This window comes from Tamandua tetradactyla, chromosome 24, assembly GCF_023851605.1.
Source record: "Tamandua tetradactyla isolate mTamTet1 chromosome 24, mTamTet1.pri, whole genome shotgun sequence".
Classification (NCBI taxonomy): Eukaryota; Metazoa; Chordata; class Mammalia; order Pilosa; family Myrmecophagidae; genus Tamandua; species Tamandua tetradactyla.
In genome coordinates, this window is record NC_135350.1 from 57,134,788 (window position 1) to 57,148,021 (window position 13,234).

General features: G+C 37.4%; 1 protein-coding gene across 2 annotated transcripts in view; it reads left to right on the forward strand.

The window, feature by feature from the left end:
- Positions 1–13,234, forward strand: part of ADAMTS3 (ADAM metallopeptidase with thrombospondin type 1 motif 3) — a 277,466-nt gene that overhangs the window by 261,541 nt on the left and 2,691 nt on the right. For both annotated transcript variants that reach the window (XM_077143205.1, XM_077143206.1), the window contains exons 18-21: positions 788–953; positions 2,978–3,110; positions 6,725–6,932; positions 8,618–8,735. In XM_077143205.1, the coding sequence (XP_076999320.1) occupies positions 788–953; positions 2,978–3,110; positions 6,725–6,932; positions 8,618–8,735 (625 nt within the window). The remainder of the gene's footprint in view (positions 1–787; positions 954–2,977; positions 3,111–6,724; positions 6,933–8,617; positions 8,736–13,234) is intronic.

A 13,234-nucleotide genomic window follows, 5' to 3' on the forward strand; every position in this document is an offset into this window, starting at 1 on the left:
CACTCAGTTCCCAATTTTCACTAAATTTTTCAGTTCTGGAATCCATGCGACCTTACAGTTGTTTATCTGTGTCCCCCCACCCCCACCCCACCCCCACCATTTTTGTTTCCATGAGGCTTTTATGCCTCTGATTACTACCCCATTTGGGTATCCTGCCCTGGGTCAGTCAGCCATTGATGGGCCAGTCCAAAAAGCTGCATTTTTTTTTTCATTTAGGTGGTCTAGCATTCAGGGACTATGCTTAGTGTGTATACTAGCCAGCAATTTTATTGCACTCTCATTTATTTCCTGGAAGCCCTTTTATTTGAGCACATGAATCAGCCACTTGTATTTCATATTGGGTCTCTCTGGACTTGTGTTCTTTACCTGGGTATGAGTGAGGTTCCAACTCACAGTGGTGAGTGACTCTGTGGTCTGCCATAGAAGAGGTACCTCTGTGTGACTTTTAAATTGCAAGGGACTGAGTAAGGGGATATAATCTGGACTGATTGGTCCAGTGTAGAACTTCTAGCTTTTTATAGTTTCTTTTTCTTCTCTTCGATTCAGCATTTGTGGAATCCTTCTCCAGTCTCAGCCATCATCCAGAGTTCCAAAGGGAGACTTTTCCAGGGGATGTCTTTACCTTTCCATATTGATGACTTCACTCTACACTTGCATTTTTTTGTTTGTAACAAAAATATATTTTTAGAAGTAACTTGAAAGTTTTAATTTCGAAATACTTGTTATTTTAGCTCCCCAAATTTAAAATCTCTAAGGTTATTTACACATTTATTTCATTGCATGTTAGATTATACCTCAGGAGAATGACACCCACTCTAGCCTGACCTATAAGTACATCATCCATGAAGACTCTGTACCTACCATCAACAGCAACAATGTTATCCAGGAAGAATTAGATACTTTTGAGTGGGCTTTGAAGAGCTGGTCTCAATGCTCCAAACCCTGTGGTGGAGGTAACAATTAAATATTTATTTGTTATATTAAAATGTAATCTATATAAAAGCTATTCTTCTTGCTTTTATCTTATTGTCTACCTCTAGTAGAGACCGCAATCTTAGAAATACCAACCGTAGTAAACAAACTGTAAGTGTAAATCATTTTTCTCGAAATTTCAGAATCAGCAAGAAGAAGGTCATTATAGTCTGTACAACCTCTTAAAATTCACCCCTCCCTTTTTTCAGGCTCTTTGCCTCACATTCATTGTAGTGGCACACTTAACAATTGATGGGTTCCAAACTCCAAATGCTACCAAATTCAGTGTCTTCTTGTTCTCAGCTTTATTCTTCTCCACCTTTACTTTCCCTATCTCTGCATTTGGTTCCTATAATAATATAATAGGATTTTTAATAATAAAAAAGTTATGGGATTCATAGCATTGGTCATGTACCAAATGCTCTTCTTAATGTTTTATGTATGAATGCATGAATCTTTACAAGGGTCCTATGAAATCAGTACTTATATTATCTGTATTATATTGATGAGAAAACTGATGCACAGAAAAGGTCAGTAATTTGCCTAAGATCATAAAGCTAATATATACCAGAGCCAGGATTCAAAGCCAGGTAGCTTGGCTTAAGAATACATGCCCTACTCACTACATTTATTTCCCTTCTCTGACCTCTGTCCAGAGGAAATCCATTAAGCTGTTCTCCGTGTTTCTTAAGTACTAATTCCCTAGTCCAGTTCAAATACTCCAGAACTGATCTAGCTTAGACAGAATTTCCCCAACACACATAAAGGTGGGAGGCTGTTACAGTAATGAAAGTTACTCAATTAAAGTTATTCTCAATTCTTTAATTGCGAATAAAAGAATTGTGCATAGTAGAACTACACCTGGGTGAATGATTTATTTTATAATTTTAAATTGAAGAATGCATTCTAAAGTGTTGTTTTTGAGGGGGTATAATATGTTGTTAGTGAGATATTAATCCTCCATTGTGCTGTATCCTCATCGTATACCTGGTCACCAAGATTTGTCAGTATCAGATATTGTTTTTGTTGTTTATTGTTTTTTATTGTTTTTATAATAAAAGTCCTTCAGTATCTTAATGTTCTACCCTAATACACAATGTCATTTAAGTAATATTATTGTCAAAAATTAATAACCTGAATCTCATGGTTATGAGGAAACAAACTCAAATGAGGAACACTTTGTAAAACAAATGCTCTATAGATCCCAAAAATAATACATACCATGAAAGACAAAGAGACGTGCAGTAGCTCTTCCAAATTGATGGAAGCTGAAGAGACAGGACAACTACATGCAGTGCATGACCCTGGATGGGGGGAAAGAAAATTCAATAAAGAACATTTCATAAGGACAGTATCAAAATTTGAACATATCTGCATATTAGATAATAGTGTTATATCTCTGTTAAATGTGCTGACTTTAAGAATTAATTTGAGGTTAAATGAGATATGTGCTACAGTATTTAAGAGTGAAAGAATAGGATTCTGCAACATCCTCTCATGTGGTTCAGCAAAATATTATGCATATACCGTCAGGGAAAAAAGAAAGCCATCATGCTATAGGTCATTTCCTTTGCTTAGATTATTGTTCTGCTTCATTCCCTTTACTCAATGATGTTTGAACTTTAAGACTTTGCGTAATGAAGTGCTAGCCTTGTAAGCTTTCCCTCTCCTCCTCCAACTATCTTAGGGGCGTTTTCCTCAGTGTTACTTTGGTGCTCTCTATAGTAAGGTATTTACAGAGCTCTATGAAAGCCTCTATCATGGATATTGTCTCATTAGTTTTCTGCCTATCTCTCACACTAGACTATATATTCAGGGTCTAGTTCATTAAGAAGTTCACATTGTTATTTAATAACTTTTAATATTTATTAAACATGGATTCCAAGAAGGTAAGGGTTTTTATTTATTTAATCCACTGCTTTACCTCCAGCAATCAATATTTATGCATGAATATATGACAGTAAGAAAAAGAGATTAATCCAAACAAATTTATTTTCTTTGCCAGGTTTCCAGTACACTAAATATGGGTGCCGTAGGAAAAGTGATAATAAAATGGTTCATCGCAGCTTCTGTGAGGCCAATAAAAAGCCAAAACCCATTAGAAGAATATGCAACATTCAAGAATGTACACATCCACTGTAAGCATTTATTTAAACGATCATATTCTAAGGTCAGAATCATAGGGGTTTAAATGGCTTATACTCTTCTAATTTTTAATTTTATTTCTGTCAAAGCTATACATTCATCTGGGTTAAATAATCAAATCATTTCATATGAATTAATATATAAAACTACAGTTCCTTGCTTCTCCCATACGCCTGCTCCAACTACTTTCAGCTGTCATGTTTCCTTTTTATATTTGGTAATTACTTCTTTTCATATCACTAAGTAACATATTTTTGCTTCTACTCTAATTTTTTTTAAATTTCTATTGTGGAATGTGAGGTTTTACCCTTCTTTTACTGCCGCGCACCTATAGGCACATTTGTCACTTCCTTGGTGTTTCAAATACTGAATAGCATGTCTTTTATTAATATTCATATTCAGAGTTTATATGATCATGCGTCTTTCTTATAAAATTTTATTTCCCCTGAGTTAATAATTGTCTTGGTTTTTATCTGTTTGGTTTTCTACTATTTTTCACTAATCTATCTCTAAACTCTCATCCAAGAGTATCAATCTCCTCTCAATACTGGACACTTAAATGCTCTGTCATTTTTATCTTAGAAACATCCCTCAAACTGCTGTCTGTGTTTCTGCTCTGGTTTGGATGTCTCCCCAGCTTTCATCCTGGGTTCTCTTTTCACTATCTTCCTATACCTTTCTGTTGTATTAGATCTCCTATTTTCTGCATTCCCTTTCTCACACAGAATGAATGTATTTACTCACTCTGGTACATCATCTCTTCCAAAAGTTTCACAAGAAAAGTACATACAAACTAAATTTTTTGTATAAGAATAATTTCTTATTACCTAAGAAAAGAATATAAGAAGCTAAAATGTAATAGTATATAAGAAGTCTTTCTTTTACTCTCACCTTTGAGGTTGATGTGTGTATATATAAGATATGCATATAATTTCTTCACACACAGACATATAAATTACATACTATAATTAATTTTCCCTCAGAATTTTGGAGATATTGTTCCACTGTTTTCTAGGTTCCAGCTATTGAAAATTGGGTGCCATTCTGATTCTCAATTCTTAAAATACCTTGTTTTGTTTGTTTATCTTTCAGACCTTTTAGGGTCTTCTCTCCTTAGTATCCTAAAATTTCACAATGATGTATCTTGAACTCATCTTTTATCATCCATTGTATTGCATACTTGGTAGACTTTTTAAATCACTAAACTGATAGATTTAATTTCTGGGAGCAATTACTATATTTTATTTTTAATAATTTCCTCCAGTGTTTTAGTGTTTCTTCTTTCTGAAACTCCTATCATTTGACTTTTATTCAGATCCAATTTTATTCTCTTTTCTCTCCTATTGTTTGTTGTTCCACTTGCTGATTTTTTTTCACTTTTGCTATTACATCCTTAATATCCAAGCTATGATTATATCTAAGAGTTGTATTTTGTTATGCAAACATTCCTTTCAAAGCATTTGATTCTTATTTTACAGATGTAATAGATTATTTTATCTGTTTTAGGAATTGAATATTGTTTCCTTTTTCATGCATTATTTACTTCTTTTGAGTTCCTTTCTTCTTTTCCTTTTTTTCCCCCTTTCATATTTTGTATTAGAGGCTTTCTCTGTCTGGTGATCTTTCACTGTCCATACATATGTAAGAATGGGATAATAAAAAAGCTGACTGGAAGTCTGTGTGCATGGCTGGCACTTGTCAGCTAGTGGGCTACACGGTATTTGTTGGCTGGGCCATTTCATTGAGTAAGATCCTGAATTAATTATATATTTAGGCTTTTTCTAGCGAAATGAGCAGGTTCCATAGAGCAAAGTCAGTTTCTTATCCAGAGGGTATAAGCCTGTTGTATAGCTCTTCTGTTAGCTGAAGAGTTGGAAAGTCTCACCTTTCCATCTGTGGACTTTTACATAGATTCCTATTTTCAATATGATCTCTTCTTTCTTAGCCATGCCTGAGAGATCATCTCAAATCCTCTGCTAGGTTGGAAGAGGAGCAGTCACCCAGTGACTACTTCAGTACAGACTTTCCATCAGTCTCCTTGCAGTACCAGTCCGTTTATCAGCTCATACTGCAGACTTGGGCTTCATTCTTCTGAGGTTTTCCGTGTTAGTTGCCATATGCCCACCTGCTTTGTTGTTTCCAAAATTACACTGTCATGGTTTGCTCTCAAATTTTCTTTGCCTTTGTGGGTTTTTATACCATTTTTCTCCTTTATTGTCATATTGGGGATTCCAGAAGAGAATAAACGTAACCAGAAGTGTTTTAAATCACAAAGTATATCCATACAGTATCTGTCTTCAAATGAGGCAAAATTAATTTCTTCAAAATTAAGACAATGAATACTAGTGCTCAATAAGAATGAGGAGTAAGAGGTATGGGGTGTTTGGGGTTGTCTGTTTTCTTTTAATTTCATTTTCTGGAGCCATGCAATGTTCTAGAAAGGATCATGGTGATGAATTCACAACTATTTGATAGTATTGTGAGCCACTGATTATACACCTGGGATAGATTGTATGGTATGTGAAGATATTTCAATAAAAATACATTTTAAAAAAAGAAAGAACATTAAGTAAAGTATAGTCTAGTTCCCACAATATATTCTACTGTCAGTCTGACAAGCTCTAGGGAAGTCTTAAACTGTAAATAGCACAGTGGCCAAGGTTTCAGCCTGGTCATACTTTGGTGCCCCAATATATGGAAGGAAAAAAATGAAAGAGGGAAAATACATATGGAAAAATCAAATAAATAGTATACCTCAATTGCATTCTAGACAGACGGCTAACTAGATGGAATCAATGGTGACAGGTCCTTCTGGACCTGATATCCATATATAATGGAGAACTGTCTATAATATTACATTCACAGGTGATTTGAAGAATGCTCAGGATATTGACATGACCCAAGAATGTGAGAATATCCCATGTGAAATATTTTGTTGAAAATGTCTCCTTGGAGATATTTCCATCAGGTGTATCATGAAGGCAATTTCATCTGAGCCCTGGATGCACCCCTCTGTCAGGCACAGGACCAATAATATCTTAATTTTCCAACAGAATAGATATGTCAGGCCACCTTCACAGATATTTCTGTAGAAATGAAACCGTCATCTCAGTTGGAGTATCAAAACACAAGTAGCTATAGATTTCATGAGCAAGCAGTAGCAGCCAAATCAGTTTGTCTTGGTAACCATCAGATAGATTAGTTTTTTTATTTACTTTCAGATGGTAGTTAAGCAGTTTGGTTGAGAGTGTGTTGGTGCAATTTTCAAAAACTACCATCATACGACAATTGAATAAGGCAATCCTAAGATGAGTTTCAGAAGTCACTTTCTAGATCATCTTATAGGAAAGAAGGCTTCTAAGTCATGCAAAAGCAAAAAAAGTTGAGGCTGTCAGAAATAGAAGTGCCAGTCCTACTATTGTTAGAAAACTCCAAGCCTTGTAAAGTATGATGCACCCACTTTTTGGAAACTGTTTCGTAAACTGTGGTGTGTCCTACTAGGTTGTCTGTCACTCAGAATGCAAAAACAGCTAGGCTTTGCTGCGCAGGAATGTGCACACCAAATATCCCAGTGACTGTGCGCAATCTTGGTCTCCCCCATACACAGCTGGGTAGCAGAGGAATGGGAGCACTGCACCAAAACCTGCGGGAGCTCTGGCTATCAGCTTCGCACCGTACGCTGTCTTCAGACACTCCATGATGGTACCAACCGCTCTGTGCAAAGCAAGTATTGTGTGGGTGACCGTCCTGAGAGCCGCCGGCCTTGTAACAGAGTGCCCTGCCCAGCCCTGTGGAAAACGGGGCCCTGGAATGAGGTGGGTATGTGAATTGTGTGCATGCATGTGTATGCATGCATGCGTGTGCGTGTGTGTGTGTGAGCATGTGTGTTGCATATTTTAATTTGGCTTAAATATCAGCGAGGCTTTATATAAATTGAGAAACTGTCTCATGTTTTGTAATCATTAAGCACCTGGAGCTGTTAAGAAAAAATAATATTTTATAACGTTATGAGCATTTAATTGGTTTAAGCAAACCGTATTTGGGTGTTTTGCGACATAGAGGAGGCTAAAAGGAGACAAATCTCCCATTTAACATCTTTGTCACCTCCCCTATTCTTGTGGGATAAATTCCAAGCAATGGATGCTGAGCACATGGTCCTATCTCATCTGGCTGTACATCAAGCTCTCTCTATTCTTTCTTTATTCTCATCGTTTTGTTACAGTTTTAGTCAATGTCTCACTATTCCAAGAGTACATGCTAGATTGAGCCTCATTCTCTTTGGCTGGCCTGCCCTTTCCCTTCCTCCTGTATAGCATTTGCCCTCTTTAATTCCCTTCTGTCTAACAATCTCCCACTCAAAGCTCTTCTCCATAGTCCAAACACTATTCCCTGGTTCTTCCTCTGAACTGGAAGGCAGTTTGACCCACCTCCAGCATGTTGTTCATGACAGAGTCTGTGCTTATCACTAGTTCCCACATTTCTTAGAAACAGTATACTCTGCTTCCCCGCTACATGGCCAGTGCCTGGCATATAGGACCTGTCCAGAGGGGGTTTGATCAGTGACTGGCCAACTCATTGACAGGTGTTGCCTGTATTACCACCAGTATTTTGCATTTCTAAAGATTCAAAATAAGCAAACATGGGGTCATAGGAGAAAAGCATATTAAAAAAGGCCGGAAGAGAATAAATGTGGACATGAAGTGCAGGCCCACGAAGAAAAGAACAAGCAAATGAAGGCGACCCACACCGGACCATAAAGATAATGCATGTCCCATGCCTTCTCAGAGTCCCAGGACAAAGGTCCCTTCTCCAAAGCTCTTGCCTAGGATAATAGCTTGGAAATTTCTGGGCTTAGCTTTAGAACATTAAGCTATGAAAGTGATAGCCATTCCAAAGAGGTGGAATTAGCCAAGGCAGCTGTCCCAAAGAGGTCGAATTAACCACTTAATTCTTTCATTTGAAAGGAAGGTGAAGCTTTGGGGAGCCCAACTCTAGACTGACTCCCCCAAAACGGGCATCACTACTGTTTTCAGTTACTGTAGCAAGCATTAATGCCATGATAAAAACGACTTCTCATATCAAATGCTTGCTAGGTGTCAGGCATTTTGGTAACTGCCTTACATACCTTATCTCATTTACTTTCATTTAGTCCTACAACAATCCTGTGAGGCAGATATTATTAACCCAGGTTCCCAGATGAGGATGCTGAGGCTCCTAGAGAAATGGTAGCATGCTTAAACAGATAAAAGGTAGAATTGAGGTGCAAACCCAGGATCGTCTGTGTCTGTCACTACCGAGGAATACCACATCCATGGAGAAAGGACCTCAGAGCTATATGTGTGTGTATGTCTGTGCGTGTGTATGCAAGTGTGCATGTGTGGGCACATGTGCATATGTGTGCATGCATATGTATGTGCGCATGTGTGTGCATGCATGTGGAAAGGAAGAAAGATGGTCTTGATGGAATAAATGTCTATAATCCCAGCCTTTGTCTCTGTAGTGCTCAGTCACCTGCGGTGAAGGAACAGAGGTGAGGCAGGTCATCTGCAGGGCTGGAGACCAGTGCGATGGGGAAAAGCCCGTGTCAGTCCGACCTTGTCAGCAGCCTCCCTGTAACGGTATGTGGACACTGATTTCACTGTTTTGATCATTTTTTTTTTAACATCGAAAAGCCGAATTTCCTTTTTGGATAAGCACTTGAATCTGTATTTGCTTATTGAGAAATAACTAAAGGAAAATGCCTACCTATTAGCCTAATAGGGTTCTCTGAGATTGGTATTTGAGGCGATATCCTACACCAACTCATTATCGTAACTACTGTAGGGTTCCTCCATCCTACTCCCCACCCCTCCGCATAAGGCTCTAACGCTGCGAGGTGGAATGTGTCAAGTATATGCAGCTTCTGCTAATTTTTATTTCTAGTGGGGTTCCTTATTTTTTCCCCATTATAATCTTTAAAATAAATTCGTATCATTATAAAAGGTATAATATTATAGGTTTTGAAATATTTTACTAAAATCATTCAATTTAGACATGTGGATAATAAGTGTCTCACCAACTTTAACGCCGTTTTCAGCATCCATTTATCTGTATACATAAGGGAATTCCAAAACAGACACCTGGCCCATATGCTAAAATTAATATTTTCCTAACCTACCTGCTTGCTATATTTTAAAAGCGAAGTGTATTTTTATATTTTAAAATATAAATCAATTTTCTCTTTTAAAACAAAATATATTGGATGGTTCCGTTTTCTATCACTCCATCTCCTGCTTCCTTTTCTGTTGCTTGTTGTTTACATCTCTCTTTGTCTCCTGGGTCTGTCTTCAGCTTTGTCTAATTTTGCTGTTATTTCCTGTTGTGTGTCGTTTGCTTTCTCTGTCTGTAGAGTGAGGTTCAGGTGTCAGCTTGGCCAGGGGATGGTGCCCAATTGTTCTGTTGCTGTGCACTTAAGTCATCAATACGTGAATTTCATCTATGGCAGATTATATCTGTGGTCGGCTAAGGGGAGTGCCTTAAATTAAAGACTTTTAATTTGATTAGCCAGAGGCTTTAAAGAAGTCAGAAGAGAGAGAAATAGATCAGCACAGCTCAGCTTAGAGCTCAGAGCCTGGCATAGACTCAGACACTTGGAGATGCAGAGAGGCTCTGCCCCCAGGAAAGCTGTCTAGACCTAGAAGCCAGGAGAGAGGGCCAATAGAAGTCACTGTGTGCCTTCACATAGGACAGAGGGACCCAGATGAAAGTTAGTTGCCTCTGAAGAACTGTACATTTGTAACTAAATCAATCCCTAGTTTATGAAAACGGATCCATTTCTGGTGTATTGCACTCCAGCAGCTTTAGCAAACTAAAATACTGTCTATCACACATGCTTTCCAAGCCTTCTTCTTACTCTCCCTTTTCCCTTTCTCCCTCTCCAATTCACCCTAGCTCTGCCCCCTGACTTTCTCTTGCTCTCTTTTTTCACTTTCTTCCCCACCTTTGGAACTCCCTTCCTCCCTCCATTCCTCCCTTCCTTCTCGCCTCTTCTCCTTCCCTCCCTCCCACCCTGTTTTCTATCTCCCTCCCTCTTCTTCTCTCTCTCCTTCCTTTCTCAATCTGTGTCTCTCTGCCTCTTTCCTTCCCATGCCACCCTCTCTTCTTACTCTCTCTTTCATACCTTTCAGTCCGTGTGTCTCCCTCCCTCACAGTTTTCTCTCTGAGTGCCCTGCCCCATCTTTCTTTTCTTCTCCTTGTCCATCTCTCTCCCGCCCCGTGTCTATCCAATTCTCCTATTTCTCTTTCTACCCCTCCAGTCTCTTTGCCTTTCTCTCTCATTCCCCACCCACCCCACTCTTCCATCAGCCCTGGTGTTTTTACTTCTCCATCTCTGACTATCTCTGTATCTGCCAGTCTTTTCTCTTCAACTCTATCAATCTTCTCCTTTCTCTCTCTCTCAACTGTCTTTCTCTCTTCCCCTCTGTCTCTTACTTTTTCTCCCTTGCTTCTGTTCCTTGTACTCCCCACCACCACCACAAGCCTCCTCTTAATTGCAATTCTTTTTTTCTCCTAAATTAATACCTACTGGCAACTTTGGACACTGGTTTGCCTCACTAATGAGACTGGGAGACTTAAAGTTGTGTTTTCCTCTGTGATACTATAAGTAAGCCGTTAATTGAATACTGATACCTGCTGAATGGCACTTTCAAGAATATTGGCAAGGCACCATTTTGTCAAATGTTTTATTTTTAAAGAATTTTCAGGTTCTAACATTTTTTAACCTTTTAAGTTAGTTCATTTTAAATTTTTATTTGAAGTATGCGGTGGCAGGAACGTGTATGGCCACAAGGGGGAGACAAAGCACTTATATAGTTAACTTTTCTTTCAGAACTAGAGCATTTGAAAGCTCAAAATACAAGTAAAATCAAAGCCAAAAGAACAAACTATTCAGTTAGATGCTGAAAAGTTGACTGTCAATATAATTGTAATATTTTACTCTTATTTAGTCATTACTTCCAGGAGACTAAGCTTTCTAAGAGAGCGTTATTGATCTTAATAGTTTGTAGTTATACATTTCTGTAAATGTGCCCAATTGTCAGCAAGAATTTGGTTGCTTCCTTTTAGCTAACAAGGAAATTCTTTAATTCTAAAATATGAGATGGGCCTAACTATGCTGGCGATTCTACATTTCTTTTAACTGTTCTGGTGCTCTGAAAACTAGGCCCGAGTCCTATTCTAAAAGTTATAAAAGGCCACATATTTCCACCGTATTTCAATCAAATAAGTAATATTTCCCTTCAGTTTCAAACTACTATTAGAATCAAATGCCCTTTTGAGATCATATGTGAAACCCTTTTCCTGAATTTCTTATAATAAATGGAACAAGAAGGCTAAAAAATACTTCCTTAATTTTAGCAACTAATTTTATTATATGACTCCTATTAATAGGCTCCATTTGAACGTACTATTTAACTGGTTTTTTTCCAATCCTTTTCATCTACCTCTAAGCAAATTAATGCATTCCTTTGCTTTTATTTTTTTATTCTGAGAATTGCCCCCTTTTCTTCCTCCGCACAGAAGCATGTTCTGTCCCTGATTTGATCTGGGAGCTGAGCCTGTGTCTGCAGCCCCACGCGCTCACCCTGAGAGGCCAGGGTTCCCACACGGACTCCTCCTTCTCACAAAGGAGTGGGTCCCACCACTGAGCTGGGCATTGTAGAGGGATGTGGGTCTCTAAGGTCCTAGAGCTTAGATGCTTAAACATTTAGGAATCGGAAATTTTCTTGTTTGAAGCTTTGGGCATAGGCAGAGTAAATTCAGAAATGATAAGGCTCAATATTTGAGCTGAAACCCATAAAGTTATTCTCAGGAGTTTACAATAGAATTAGATGATCACCTTAGGGAATATGAGATAATCAAACACATTATACTATATAACAGATCATAATTGTCAAGCAAATAGGAGTCATTCCACAACTTGGGAAGTACACATGGTATTAATATTCTAACAAAGTTCATACTATTGTCCTTACACACTCACTCTTCTTTTTCCCCCCGAACTTTAGATGAAATTATTCTTTGATTCCTTTGGCTATTCTCACAGCTGTCCTACCTCATGATATGGTATTACCCAATAATAACATTCTAATTTTTCTAGTGACTTTATTACAAAAATGCCACAATTTATCATTCTTTTAGCTTATTAATTGGACATTGGATCAGTATTTCCCTTTTGTACAACTCCAGGGATGCTACTGAGATCATTGGTTCTATGTAGGATATGCCTGGAATGGTTGACGATGTTTACAAAGCAACATTTTCATGAGCTCTTACAACCTACACTTAGTAAAATTTGAAAATAATAAAAATTGTGTGTGGGTATGCACACACACCCACATATATCTATATTTCTCTTAAAAATATAAAATATTTGATGAACATTACTTTAGTTCCCTTTAAAAATAAAGTGTTGTCAAGGCAGTGAAATTAAATTTAAGCTTTAAGAACCATGAATTTCTCATAAGAAAGCTGGCACACTTTGTTCAATGCGTACCTTCAGGTAACCTGAAAATATGAAGCAGTAAACGTGAAACAATTCAATTCACGCTGGAGAATGTACTTTTAATAAAAATGGTATCTTGATTTTTTTCCTTTTGGTTATACATCCTTAAAAGTTCCTTTTTTCCCAGAAAGCCCTTAAAATTTTATTTTGATTTCAAATTAATTTATTGTAGAGGCTACTGTACTTGAAAGACAGGGACTCTTTAACAACAACAATAAAGATAAAAACAAAAACAGATGCCTCTTTATCCTAAAAAAAAAAAAAATGTGATTCTTCTCATTCTGAATTCAGACATATGTTCTTTCTAAGAAAAAAAAATAAACACCTCCAGTGGTCTGAATACTTACTGATGGAGACATTAAAATGATGGTCAACCCAAGTCCTTTGTACATAAAGAACTACTTAACTCAGTGAATTCAGCCTAACATCCATATTTTTAATGCAAAGCCTCATGTATATGACTGCTACCAATGTCAGATAATACTTAATTTGTTTATATTTGTGAACCATTTTATTTTCTCCCCTTCTTTTATTTTAAGGTATTTATTATTTTTTTGTTTTGCTTTAATTTTTCAG